Source organism: Chionomys nivalis, chromosome 6 (genome assembly GCF_950005125.1).
Source record: "Chionomys nivalis chromosome 6, mChiNiv1.1, whole genome shotgun sequence".
NCBI lineage: Eukaryota > Metazoa > Chordata > Mammalia > Rodentia > Cricetidae > Chionomys > Chionomys nivalis.
The window spans coordinates 26,807,415-26,821,804 of record NC_080091.1 but is presented as its reverse complement, the minus strand read 5'-3'; the positions used below and the strand labels follow the sequence as shown (position 1 = coordinate 26,821,804).

The 14,390-nt window shown below is 41.7% G+C and overlaps 1 protein-coding gene across 4 annotated transcripts in view; it reads left to right on the top strand.

Annotated features, from left to right (window-relative positions):
- The first annotated feature begins 260 nt into the window (after positions 1-260).
- Positions 261-14,390, top strand: part of Vstm2a (V-set and transmembrane domain containing 2A) — a 54,280-nt gene continuing 40,150 nt past the window's right edge. For 3 of the 4 annotated variants that reach the window (XM_057772986.1, XM_057772984.1, XM_057772985.1), the window contains exons 1-4: positions 261-712; positions 2,469-2,635; positions 4,192-4,242; positions 5,654-5,990. In XM_057772986.1, the coding sequence (XP_057628969.1) occupies positions 634-712; positions 2,469-2,635; positions 4,192-4,242; positions 5,654-5,990 (634 nt within the window). In that variant the 5' untranslated portion in view covers positions 261-633. The remainder of the gene's footprint in view (positions 713-2,468; positions 2,636-4,191; positions 4,243-5,653; positions 5,991-14,390) is intronic. The other variant, XM_057772983.1, reaches the window with a different exon arrangement.

Here is a 14,390-nt window from a genome sequence, read left to right as displayed (position 1 = left end):
TCCTCCGTCTTTAACAATGCCTCAACTTCCTTCTCAAATCCCTTGCTCCTATCCCTGAGCAAACGCCAAGCCCCTGTATTTGTCCTGTCCTCTTTGCACAAAGCCATCTGCTCCGGCGAAGCCCAAGCCCGCTAATGGGGATAAAAGCGGACGGGAGCGCAGTGGTCTGGCAGGGCCTCCCGGCCGGCAGGTGCGCAACCCCGGCGCGCACAGAGTTAAAGGCATCATCGCAGCCATTAGAGGCAAAGTTGGGCGCCGCGCGAGCCCAGTCCGCGCCGCCCCGCGCCCGCTCCACTCGCCGCCGGCTCGCTGGGCGTGGGGAGGGCGGCGAGCACGCAAGCCGAGCGGCTGACGTGGGACGAACTGCCAGGTAGCGGAAGCAGCCAGCCGCCGGCGGAGACACTTCGCAGCGTGGCAGCCCGGGTCTGCGCCTGAAGCCTCAGGATCCCAGCCAGCTTGGTCCAACCCTCGCCAGTCGCAATCCCCTGTGCCCAAGCCAATCTACGCTGAGAGCGGCAGCATGCATGCAGTGTCGCGCCCCGGGCTCTGAAAGCAGCCCGTGAACAAGCTTGGTTGCCTGTCTTTTTAGGTTTTGGGGCTCTTGGCTACACGGATGTGCCTCCCTCCCTTGGCATGATGGGGATCTTTTTGGCGTCTGTTGGATTTGTGTTCTTTTCCGTGTTATATGTACAGCAAGGGCTTTCTTCTCAAGGTAAGTCCGTTGCTTGTAGTGTGTATGTGGTGCTGTGTGTGTGTGTTTGTGTGTGTGTGTGTTGTACCAACTAGAAGAATGGACAGAAGGTTTGAGAGTGGCTCAAAGCAAGCCAACAGTGTTAGGTAGTATGACTAGTGTTCGGCTTGGCTTTTTTTTTTCTTTAAATTTCCTTCAAAGTTTATTAAATCGCAAGCTAACCAGGTTTCAAAGAAAATCTAATAGACACCAGACTGGCAATGGGGTGAGTTCCTTGGTGAGCACATACACAGGTGTGTGTGTGTGTGTGTGTGTGTGTGTGTGTGTTCCATGTGCATGAACAGGGCGATCACTCATGCACATACAGTCATTACTAATGCAGAGCTGCTGGTTGGAAGGGGCTTCCCTGTAGGCAAAAAGCTTTAGTCCCCTTCTCTGGTCCCTGTGACTTCTTTCCAATGCCTATTTACCAGAGTCCACAAGGAGGTCCTAATTGCATCATAAGCAGCAGCTGCCTGCTGGGCCCAGTTGTTCAGGACTTTGCAGGCTGCAGTGGTTGCTTCAGCACCATGAGCAGATCACAGTTTTGGCCTCCTGAAGACTGCATCACTTCTGTGAGCAGAAATAACCCCACTTTGCTGGCCGATGTGAGCAGAAAACCCTATTCAGATAAGCTGCCTTCTGATAGTGTCTATTCCCTTGAAACATAATCCGTCCCCTTTGGGATTTCATAAAATAGTGAAAAGAGACATCCAGATTCACTGTCTTTAAGTAATGAAGAAAAAGTGGCTGAAACCATTCCTGTCATCCTTTCAGCGACCCTCCTTTCATATGTGTGCCTTGTGGTTGTGCCCTTCTATCAACCACAAATAGAAAGCTCCTTCTAGAGAGCCATCAGCTCTTTGCAAAGTGCCCCTTAGACAGGCTAAGAACAGTCATCTAGTTAGCAAGAAAAACATCATCCCATGTTCAAGGAATGCCCTAAGGAGGAAGGGGCGGTTTATTTTTATGACTCTCACAAGAATCTATTAATCTTCCAAGCTGGCAGTGCCAAGGTTAGCCAAAGGGTCAGCCAGAGTCTCTATAGTGTCTTTCAAATCATCTTTGACCTGAGCTAAACACGGATGTATGATTTTTATGTTCCCTGACATATGTCAATTTATATGCCTTGAAGGGAACAAACGTGAAGGTTAACTTGCAGAGATAAAACCATACGCCTCTTAGGTAGTGTGCAACTTGTTTCCCTACTTGGGCTCCAGAACAAAATTTCTAACCACTATTTTGACATTTACATACCACCCATTTCTAACATGGAACACCTGGTTAATCATAGAGGGTTTAGAAACTTAAGAATCCAGAGGCTTTCTGGTATGTCAACTGGAAAGACGGTCTAAATTGCACCTCCCTGGATCTCTCAGTAAGTTTTAGGTAGTGCTGCAATCTGACAAAAGATGTTTGGCTCTAACTCTGGGCAACTTGGCTAGCAGAGGAGAGCTATTGGCAAGCTCGTTAACCTTTCCATTATCTGCACTTGATCAAGAACAAAGTGATGTAGGCATGATACCAAGAACAAGGCACGCAGAGGCAAAGCAATGGGGGACGGGGAGCCCTGCAGAGATGTCGGAAGGGTTGTTATTGCTGTTTTTATTTTCACCTTTCAAGGCCCACGAATAAAAGGCCAAACAAACAAAAACTTGTGTCGAGTTCTCCAGGAAAGATACATTGGCAAAGCTGGTAATATATAGATATGCCAAAATGATGCGTTTCTGTCTTGCAGCAAAATTTACCGAGTTTCCGCGGAACGTGACTGCGACCGAGGGACAAAATGTGGAGATGTCCTGTGCATTCCAAAGCGGCTCCGCTTCAGTGTACCTGGAGATCCAATGGTGGTTCCTTCGGGGACCAGAGGACCTGGAGCATGGAACCGAGGCGGCTGGCTCTCAGGTAGCCATGATGTAAAGCCCACAGAGCCTCTGCACGTTGGTTTCTTAGTTCTGTGCATTTCTCACCAGCTCCAGGGCCCAGGAGTCCAAGGGAGCCTTCCCTGATCTATGAGAGTGAGCAAGACTAAATTTGTCCTGGTTACAGTAAGTTAAAAGCACCTAGGAAGTCACACTAGAGGCGTACTTTTCCGATTTAGACCGGAATTAACCAGCTCTTAATCCCCGGTGCTATGGAACTGTTCAAATTGGCAATGCATCTCTGGTACAGACCAGGAGCACCCTTCACGAGCCTTCCTTCTGTCCCGACTCCCCCCCCCCCCATCAAGGGTAAGGGGAATCATCCAGTCATCCCTCTTCTTGCTCTCTCTCTCTCTCTCTCTCTCTCTCTCTCTCTCTCTCTCTCTCTCTCTCTCTCTCTCTCTTCCTCCCCCTCCCTTCCCCCTCGCCCCTCCTTCCCTCTCGCTCTCTTCTCCCTCTTTCTCTCTTTCCTCTCCTCCCTCTCCCTCTCTTCCCCTCTTTCTTTCCTCCCGCCCCCTTCTCTCTCTCTCATACACACGCACACAGAGGCAGAGGCGGAGGGTAGAGAAGGAGGGAGAGAGGGCAGGCAGGAGGGAAGAAAGGAAGAAGAGAGGGAAAGAAAAATGGGGAGAGGGAGAGATGGGGATAGGCATCAGAAAAACAGGGAGAGGCCCTGGACTGGCGATGAAAGTAGAGCAAGCAATGAGCAAGATAGAAGGGAGAAAGCAAGAAGAGAAGGAAAGCATAAAGAAGCTAAAAGAGTAGCGCCCTAGCCCTAAGAGTGGCAAAGAGAGACCCACGGAGCAAAAGAGGACTCGGGCATGAGACCTAGAGGGCAGAAACGAGAAAGTCTGTTGAAAAGAACCTGGGTACTGGTCAACAACGAGGGCAGAGATGCAGAAATTTTTCGGGGTAACTTCCTACCACAGTCCTGTCCTAGCCTGGTTTTGCGCCTGTCCCTACCCTTCCCTGAGCCTACGGACAGGGCAGACTGAACTGAGCGGAAGAAAACCTAGCCTCTCAGCGACTGTAGCCTCGGGCCAGCCAGGGGGAGCACAGCCTGAGGAGCTGCAGGGACCACAGGAACTCTCCAGGGTGTCGCTAGGATAAAGAAGACCGCAGGGACCTCAGGGACACTTGGGAACAACGGGGATCGTGGTGAGCATAGGAATGCTTGGGGACCACAGGGACTCTCCAGGGTGTTCCTTGGACAGTGGGAACCACAGGGACCTTAGGGATTCTCTAGGAGAGCCAAGATCACAGTAATATTCCGGGAAGACACGGAGACCCCAGGGACTGCTTGGAATCCGACGCGGGCAGAGGGGAACTTCAGGGAGGAGCGAGGGAAGCAATCCAGCCTGGCCTCAGTACTGAGTGCGGTAGGGACCTCGGTCGTGCTTCTTTTTGGCTCTTAAATTGCTTTGACTGAAACGTTTCAAGACCAGAAGGCTGGGATCTCTCCTGGTGGTTGCGCGGCTGCGGTATCGTGACGCCCGGGACTGGGGAACTCGGATGAGCATTTGCACTCTTGTCCTACAGGTGGAGCTCTTACCCGACAGAGACCCGGACAATGACGGGACCAAGATAAGTGTGAGTGTCACAGGGACAAGGGACAGGGGGATCATGCATTATAAATGGCCAAAAAGGCCCAAGGGGAACATTAATAGAAAACAGACTTTAGATTTAAAACCTGTTAAGTCATTGATCCTGAAAAGGTAATTTTATAAATTCTGGATGAGAGGCAGTTGTCTCTTTACCTCATGAAATGCCTAAAAATTGAGCTAAATTTAGAGTCCATGAATAAAATTGCATGTTTTACTCGTGTAAATAATTACAGATTGGCTAGGATATGAATCTGCTAGCTAATGGGATTATTGTACTGCTTTTCTTAATCTTTTTCAGTCACCTAAGTGTAGCAATGAAGGTCTGCAATACTTCAATATTAATAATGTTAATAATTCAAAGTAATGGGAGTACCTATTCTTAATAGAAAAAAATTGGAAGGCAGAAGCTAAGCCTTGCAATAGAATTTTCAAATGAATAAAAATATGACTCAATTTGGATATCATTCATAATGCAAATAAAGTATTTATAAATGTAGTATTCAAATAAATCACAAAAATATGAAACCAGAGCAGATATAAATCTACACTTGCTGTTAGTCCAGACTGACTTACTGATAATATGAAGAGGAGGCTACTTTGTAATAATTACAATGGTCATAGCTAGAATATCCTTCTTCATCAACCTTCATTTCTGTGTTTACATATTTAATCAGATCTTTAACCTGACAGATTTATGTCATTTTTCAGTCTCTCAATCATGGATTAACATATGATATATACCAATTTAACTGATATATATATATATATATATATATATGCCACATGGATTACATAATATATAGTTAATATTATACATTAGACATGTGAGCTTACTATTACTCTGGGATAAAGTAACTAAAATAAATAATGTTGACTTCAGTCTTGAAAATCGAATCAATGTTCAATCAATAGCATCCCAAGTTTGTATAATGACATGGGCATATACAATGAGCCTTGATTTCAGATGCTATTTCTCGGTAGCCTGAGCCCTGCAATGCTCTGTTAATAGGCAACTGAGAAAAAAAATATTTCTATCCAAGTTACCAACTTTTTTTTTGTGGCCCTGGATTTAAAAGAGTTGTCTTATAGCCATACCAAAAAAAAAGGGGGGGGGGTCTATTCCAGAAATCTTTACTCAATGTTTCATTCAGCCGTGTTAACTAAGCAGAGGCCAATCCCATGTTGAAAAACTAACAGAGCTGTTATGGGAATCTGGGAAGTGTGGACAGCTGGGCCACTCAGGCACTGCTTAAACTGATCTTCTGACCTTTCAAGTCTGTGGATGAGACTTTAGATTTGTGCTACGCAGACCCTTTACTCCCAACATTAGCAAGTGTAAGAGAGTGTGAATAAAATTCTTCAGTGTAAAACTTGGCTTTTTCCCTGCAATTTTTCAGACAGTGAAAGTCCAAGGCAATGACATCTCCCACAAGCTTCAGATTTCCAAAGTGAGGAAAAAGGATGAAGGCTTATATGAGTGCAGGGTGACAGATGCCAACTACGGGGAGCTACAGGAACACAAGGCCCAGGCCTACCTGAAAGTCAATGCCAACAGCCATGCGCGGAGAATGCAGGCCTTTGAAGCCTCGCCCATGTGGCTACAAGACATGAAGCCTCGAAAGAATGTGTCATCCGTGGTTCCCAGCAGCATCCACAGCTCTGCCAACCAACGAACGCACTCCACCTCCAGCCCTCAAGCGGTAGCCAAAATCCCCAAACAAAGTCCACAATCAGGTATGGAAATCCATTTTGAGCCTTTCATTTTCTCACTCACAAACCTTCCACCAAAAGGGGCAGTTGAATAGCATAGACAGATTAATGTTAGACGGCATTTCAAATAGGAGACTGAGTTCGATTGAAATGAGGGGACATGAGCCATTGAGAGCAGGAGGCTGGACGTTCAGGATGAGTTTGCTCCATTAGTCCCTGGCACTGTTTCATATCCCAGGGATCTGAGAGCTGGACTCTTTTATTCTCCCCCTTCTTTCTGTATTTACACATTATAAGAACAATAAATCTTGTAATGTTGGTTACATTATAAATGCATGTTCATTTTCTCTACAGATTTATGTATCAATTATGACCCAAATTAAGAGGCTTTCACTTAATCAAAATGGAAATGAAAAAGACTCATGATAATCTTCCATACATTTAGTGACCTATGGCTTTAAGCAGAACTATTCCCCAAGGGCTTTTGATTTTGAAGCAGAAACTTCCACGGCCTGTGATGAAATGGATGGTGATAATGACAGGAAGTGAGGTGGGGAGAAGGAAGTGTTGGAGAGACAAGGCAGCTCCTACAGATGTGCTGCGGATGCCAATTTGGGAGCTTAGTCACACATCTCTCAGTCAGCTGTGCAAGTTAAAGCAATTCTGAATGGCATTAATTTATATAATAACTCCACCAATGGAAACTCACTGAACTTCTAACCTTGATGTGGGATCAAGGCTGCCTGGGTTGAGCAGTTGTGTACAAGAACCACCACCACCCCCCAGTCTTATCTTCTCAAATGCTTTGCCTGAAATATGATTAGAGGAACCTCCTGATCAAGCACATAACTGATATACATGGAATCACTTGATGTGGTCATTTACTGTTTTTTTTTTTTTTCACCTGTAATTTTTCAGACAGCTAAGTTGGAGATACCCACCAAAAGCTTCAGCTTTCTGAAGTGGGGCAGAAGGGTAAGGGTCTGTAGCAGTGCAGGGTGACTGATACCAGTTAAAGAGAAAGAGCAGCAGCCTCCCAGGCCCCTCAGAAAATCGTTGGCAATAGCCAACGCACACCTCTAAATCCCTGCTGGTTAACAAAATGCTTAAAAAATAGATGTGTCAGGTCCGGGGTTTATATAGCACAGCCGTATACTACTTGATTACTTTGTATAAAACCCAGGATTCAATCTCCAGCATCATAGAAAAAAAGTAAAATAATCAATAATAACTAATAAAATAATGTATGCCCACATGCATTTCCTCTTTATGCTTTTTGTTTGAATAGATGTGTTTGAGTAGATTCTGCAGGATGCCTGGCTAGGGTCCTGTGCAGTCCTGTTGTTTAAGTGCTGATGAGGCTTCCTGTTATGTTTTAGTCTTGGTAATACAGCAGTCTGCTAAGTGGTGACTGAGCGTTTTTGAAGTCCAGCTTTTGTGGCTTTGTATCACTTTTTCTCTTTGTGATCTCCTTGGTTTTCAAATTCAGGAACAAAGTCGGTAGAGCTGATAATGTTTGTTATTGTATGTTGAAGTACAAAAATGCCTAAGTATCAGTCACAAATTTTAACTATTATTTTACAGATTTAGTGCCTGTTGGGGTTGTGACCCTTTCATCTTCTTTAACATTATAATACTAAGAGGCTGGACACTACCTATAGAATCACAGAGTGTCCTCAGCAGTCAATTTACAGCATAATTAGTGAGAACTCTAAACCCTGAAAGAGAAATTAGTAGCATACATAAGAATATTCTGAGCTGGGCACCAAAAATCCAGCTATGAGGTAATGTCAAACGAAGCAATTCGTCTTTTAAATGACTAAAGAGAATGAAGTATTCCATTTCTAAGTTATTGTACTCACTTTATGATACAAAATAATATACTTTTAAAAATATCTGCATTCTTTGGCTATGTCTCTTAGAGCTGTGACAGAAACTAAATTTTCAAGTAGAATTACTTACTGCTCATTTTGCAATTTGCCACCATCCTTCTCCTTATGTACAAAACTGTTTTTCCTAAAAGTTAAAGAGAAGAACAATTTTAGTAGTACACTGTCTCCTTCCTGATTATAGCAAAAAAAAATAAAAATTATTCATATATATATTCATATATAAACATTCAATATTTCTTTTCTACCAGGCATATACTGGAAAATCTTTCATGTACTTTTATCACAATCTCTAACAGCCCCTTCAGCAGCTCAGGTTTCCTAGTCACTCTAGTATGCTGTGTGAGTTTCATGCTTTTAAGGTCATTTCTTAGAGTACAGTAATTGGGGTGATAATTATAAATTATATACATTATACATGTGTTAACCATAACCCAGTTGGTAATAAAACTTATTTCAATTCTTCATTTTTTTCATTCACTTATTCACCTCTCATCTCTTCAAGGCATAGCAAACTCAGGAACACAAAAATGAAGGCACAATTCCTCCCTCTCCAAGGTTTGGTCAGTTTGCCATAAAATGGGATACTCGTTGATTCCATATAGTGTACAATATTTATGGTGAAGACATAAAAATTAAAATCTTCTTCTGAGTAGCAAAGGGCTTTGGTAGCTTTTCATATTTTATCCACTGATAGAAGGAGGCCTACTATATATGGCAGTGTCATATTTTCTTGTGCTATAATAAACTAATTTATTTGGCCCTTTATTTTTATTACACTCTTTGGCTTACTTGGCCAGATTCACAAACTCAACTCTAAATTCATACAATTTTCCTGTCAAATATTTTTTATTTCTTTATGAAGAAAACATATTATCTGAAAATAACTTTACATAATATCTTCAAATTGTCTTAAAAATTAATTTAACTCTAAAGCAATATCAACTTGAAAAGTAAGAGAGGAAAGATAACCTGTAACATTCCATATACAACCAGATGTGGGTTTGATAATAATTTAGTCTAACTAGTCCTGTTTTTTTTTTTTTTTTTTTTTTTTTTTGGTTTTTCGAGACAGGGTTTCTCTATGGTTTTTGGAGCCTGTCCTGGAACTAGCTCTTGTAGACCAGGCTGGACTCGAACTCACAGAGATCCACCTGCCCCTGCCTCCCAAGTGCTGGGATTAAAGGCGTTGTTTTTTTTTTTTTTTTTTTCCTCAAAAATTTCCTCAAAGCTAATGACTATATGCTGTCCTTTCTTGCTGGCAAGGACTTTCTTTCTCTTTATAAATTATGCTATAAATGATAAATAATTATAAATCCCTAATATTTAACATTATTTAAATTTTATCTTCATTTTATAATCAACAATTAGAAATGAAATAATAAAGAAAATATAATGCAAACAGATAAGCAAAACTTTCTTACAAATTTCTTAAGTTCTTTAGAGTCCTCCAGTTCTGTGTACACAAGATAGAAGTTCATATCAAACCCATCATAGTTTTGTTATGCTATGTTTTATTTTTATTGTACACAAATCTTGGAAAGAAAAAAGAAATACCATCAAATATAATACATGAGACAATCAAAGCATGGAATTAGAAGATAAGAAATGTTCTACAGATGTTCTGAGAAGGAAGCCATCCTCTTTCTTCCTCTCTGAACCAACAAAGGCTCCCTGGGAGAAGGGGTTCAACAGGGGTTGGGTTTACATCTTCACAGCAGAGACAGTCAAGAGACTTCTCAGAGAAGAGCGTGGGTGGACCAGAATGGGAAATCCAGGACCACTGTCAGGGTAGAATGCCTTAAATCCATGCTCCAGAAAGTTGAAGACTATTCTAGTTCCCTCCTCCCTCTTCATATCAAATGCACCAACCTTGCTTTCCTTCTGCTCCCTGTCTCCTCCATTTCTCACCTCCAATCTTTCAGAAGCTAGATTTCTCCTACACTAACCAAGTCCATGTATCTCCTTCCTCCTGTTTTCTGCTCTTCCACTGATCATTCCAAGCCACCCAACCAAAAGGCAAATAAAACAGGAATCCATTCCCTGCCTCTGTGTTCTCACTGGGCAGAGCTGTGAGTGTTTGCCCAGCCTATACCAGTTCCTCCCAGAAGGGCAGTATTATGCTCTGTCCTCCTTTTCTGACCTCAGTCCCAAGGAGTATTGCTTTGTTAATGCTACTGCTGATATGTCCTGAGAAGTTACGATGTCTACTGAACATTCCTTTGTAAGTCATCCTTTCCAACATCTAGGCAGCACTGGTTTCCACCCATTTCTGACATTTTGACCTCTCCTACATTCAGAGACTGCTTCCCTGTCCCTTGCTTCTCTGCTTTATTTTCTCCCTTGCATCAGTTTCTTTCATAATGCTATCCTTTTATCATTTATAACTTCTTGACTTTATCCTGTGGTTTTGACTGCTAATCTTCTTTTGATAATATCTCCATTCACATTTCTCCTTCTGATTACTTTCAGGAGACCCAGACTAGTATACATAATTGTCTCCTAAACATTTCTGAATGTGGGTCTTCAAATCTTGTGGCAAATATAAGCTAGAGACACATTTATTGATACTCCAGTGCTGAGAAGTAGAGTCTGTGTTTCTTTACCTGGAGTTTGAGTTGGCCTGGGATCATATAACTAATAAAGATTGGGGAAACTATACTATTCCAATTCTAGGTCTTATAAGGACTCACAGCCTATGTCCTTCCCTCTTGGAGCCCAATGACCAGGAGGAAGTCATCTTGAACACCAAAATCCCAAGTCATCATCTAACATCAGCCCCAATTCCATCTTTTGATACCAGTGCCCAGTTCAACCCAGGTATCATACAGATCAGGAAGAGATAATAATTAACTGCCATTGTTTTCAAGACTGGGTATGGGGGAGTTTCTTCCACAGTAGTACTTTCCCACATAGGCCACTAGAACTAGAACTCTGATATTCCGAGCTATCTGTTGTTATCTGAGCTTATTCACTAAAAAGAAATGTTCTTCCTCTTTTTCCCAAACATCCAATAGTATCATCATAATGATAGCTCCTGTAAAAGCTTTGGAAATATCTTATTGCTCCCTCTATTACTTGCCAACTCAATTAGTCATTTTGTCCTATTAATTTTCTTCCAAAGATGTCCCTTGAAAATTGCATGTTTTTCTATTCCACAACACTGATTTTATTCTGAACATGTCCTCCTTGCTTCCTTTATCCTAAATCTCTTAACAGCTTCTGTGTTTCAATTCCAACATTATGAATGTATCACAACAGTCCATATTTTATTTCTAAAAGTCATTATTCCTACAAAAAAAGAATTACTTCTAAAGTGCCAACCACTATCTTTTATAGTCTCATTTCCTGTTTCTTCAGTCAAAAACCTGGCCCTTACTCTTCATGCTTAGTATTTCCTGAGTGTTTCCACATACTCTCTTGCCTCTATAACCCTGGAAATGTTTTTTCCCCTCTGTGTGGGTCTTTCTTTGATTGTGAATTCTTACACATCCCTTTATGCTACTCTCTCCTGCTCCCTGATCAGGAGAGAAAATCTATTGTTTCCCCAGTCAGGTCTCCTTCATCAATGTGGTCATACTTGCTGTTAAACCACTGGTGTACCTTATGTCACAAAACATGCCTCTTTCAGCTCTGTAAATCTCAGATTCAGGCCAACTAGGACAGATGTCACAATGACTGTAACTTGGCAACAGATAGTAGGTAATGCAAGAATTTAAGAGGATTCAACATGCTTAGAAGTGAATATTTATACTACATTGTTTCAAGCAATGTAAACTATTTACAGTGATTCTTCAAGTGAATCCTGCACCCTCCCTATGCAAGAGTCCACAGGAGAGCTTGTGAAGCTTTCCTGTGCTAACACCCCACCCAGCCCCTATTCACTTATAGCCCTTGAGGATGGATTCAGAAAGGAACATCTTTACGCTTGTAGACTATAAGAATCACTAGTTTTCAAAAATCCTTCGAAACAACAAAAGAATTATAACTCTATCAGTGTTCGGGTGGTACCTCAATATGCTCTACAGCCTTTGTTTTGGCTACTGTATTTTTCTAATGTTGGCAAGGACTTGCAAAGCTCTTTTCTTCGCTCCTGGGTTGAACAGCTGGGAGTGGGAAGACAGCCGGCAGTGGTTAGGGATGCTGTTAGTCTTGTTGCTACATATGCAGCCTCTAGTCACTCAGTGGGAATGTAGTTTCTCTGAACTCAAACATGATTTTTGTGTGCCCACCATGATATTATCCTTAGAGCTGAGAGTCAGCTGTTGCTAACAGCTGCCAGAAACCCAGGGCTCTCTGGAGCTCCTCTGCTGCTGATAAATACGGGAGCTCTCCAAGTGTGGCCACATTCAAACATCCTTAAATCAGAATTTCAGAGTAAACGAGATGGTGGGATAAAAAGTTGAGGCCCTTCATGAAGATGTAACACATGAGTAAGTGCTGTTCCACACTGAGGTACCGAACCATCGCACAGTCCCGATGTCATGTCAATATTTAGGGTAGGTTAATTTGTTCATGGCTATTCCATCAACAAAATGGCTGCCAGGTAAAGGGGTTGTCAATGGAAAAGGAGAAAAACAGATGGGAGGCAACAATTTGGATACCACAGGCCAAAGAATCTTCAAGAGCTGTCAGAGTAGGAATAATGTAGACGGTTAACTTCTCCAGAAACCATTAGCAGATTTTGCTAAGGAAATCTCAGTACTCCTGCCTGGATAGGCTTTTCAGATCACAGTGAAGGCTCATTTGTGATTATTAGGTCATCTCTAACAGAGGAGACCCTCAGTACTCTGGGCTGTGCTTCAAATGATGTATCAGATAAATCTTGGAAATTCAAGAAGCAGCTGTTGCAATGTGAGCATCTTCCTGCATAGATGACCAGAAGGTTAGAAAGGTGCTGGAAATAACTCACCCTTAGGTCAAAGGAACACATATCCTAAAAGAGAAATAAAAAGCAGTACCATTCCTCCAAGAAATACTGCTGCCATGAAGAATAAGCTAATAGGCAGCTAGTGTATATCTCAGATGAGAAGGCCTAGAGGCTAATGCCTTGACTCTGATGCCAGCAGAGGAATAATGTACAACAGGAAAGAAGATCAGGCCATGATCAAAGATGTATAGTTCTATGATTCTCTTTCCTCGTTCTCTGAAATCGAACTATGGCACAGTTGTCAGACTTCTGAGAATTATACATTAAAGGCTTGGTACTTAATGATTTCTTAATAAATCATAACCAATTACAGTGCAGGCATGACTTTAACTACATGTAGCTGTGTTTTATTACCAGCAAAAAGTAATGAGAGCATACTTGTCCATCCTAATCTTCTAATACTCATGAAACTTGAAGTAACCTGAACTCTATAAATGCTATTCTCTTCCTTTGTGTACCTACTGATAACACAGTTTAATTTGTAAATAAAACATAGGAAGAGATTACCAAAAATAATCAGAAAGTTAGAGCAACTTTAAAATAGCCATGACAATGTGGTCTCCCTTTCTAAAAAGTCAAGACAAATATTTTTAATATTTTTCCTTTATTTTAATTTTACGTATATGGCTGTTTTGACTGTTTGCATATCTGTGTAGCACATGAATACAGTGCCCAGGGACTGGAGTTTCAGATGCTTGTGAATGCTTTCTGGGTTTTCTAAATCAAACCCTGAAAGGGCAATCGGTACTCTTAACCACTGAGCAGTCTTCCCAGGCACATAAGTCAAACATTAATTTTTGGAGAATAGTTGACCTTGGGTAATTGAAACAGAGAAAGAGAAACTATAGATTGAGAGAAAGGGTGTAAATGTCTGGCTCTATGAGGCAGATACATTTCTTCAGAGGCAGGTGATGTGCTACGGTAAGGAGGGAAGTCTATCTTCATGTCTTGTTACTTGTCATTCTCAAGCTTTCTTTCCCCTTCTGCTGTAATTCAATTAATAAGTAGTAGGTTTCTGTCTATAGAATTGCATCATATCGACCAGCAGCTATTTTGCCCCAGGTGGTAATTAGATCCTTATTTTAAAGTGAAACAAATTTCTAAAGAACTTGAAGAAAAGGACCTGAATAAGTAGCAAGGATTTTAAGACTGTAGGTATATAGACCTTCTGTTTCTTAAATCCAATTCAAGTTTTCAAAACAGCCTTTGAAAGAATTTAGATGATTAGAGATGCAGATAAAAAAATACAGAAATGAAGATATTTTCAAACACTTTAATAGCAAAGAAAAACAAAAGTCAATAATGAAAGTCTGGTTTATGATCCTGGGTGAGTAGAAATTGGTTGCTAGATTCACATTCCACCAGCTTCTCATTGCCAATGGTTTGCCCAGAGAATCTCTCTGAAGTTTAGAAAATTTCTTCTTCTTTATAAAAACTGAGATGGCAATGCTCATCTCCCTGGTCATTTCTCAGCCTTGAGTGAAATCATGAATCGTAAACATTTAACAAATAAACCTAGCCTTTGGGTGAGGTCAAATTTCCTACCCTCTTCATCTTTCCTGAAAGACTGTATCAAATAGCCACCTTTAAGAAGAAATCAAAGAA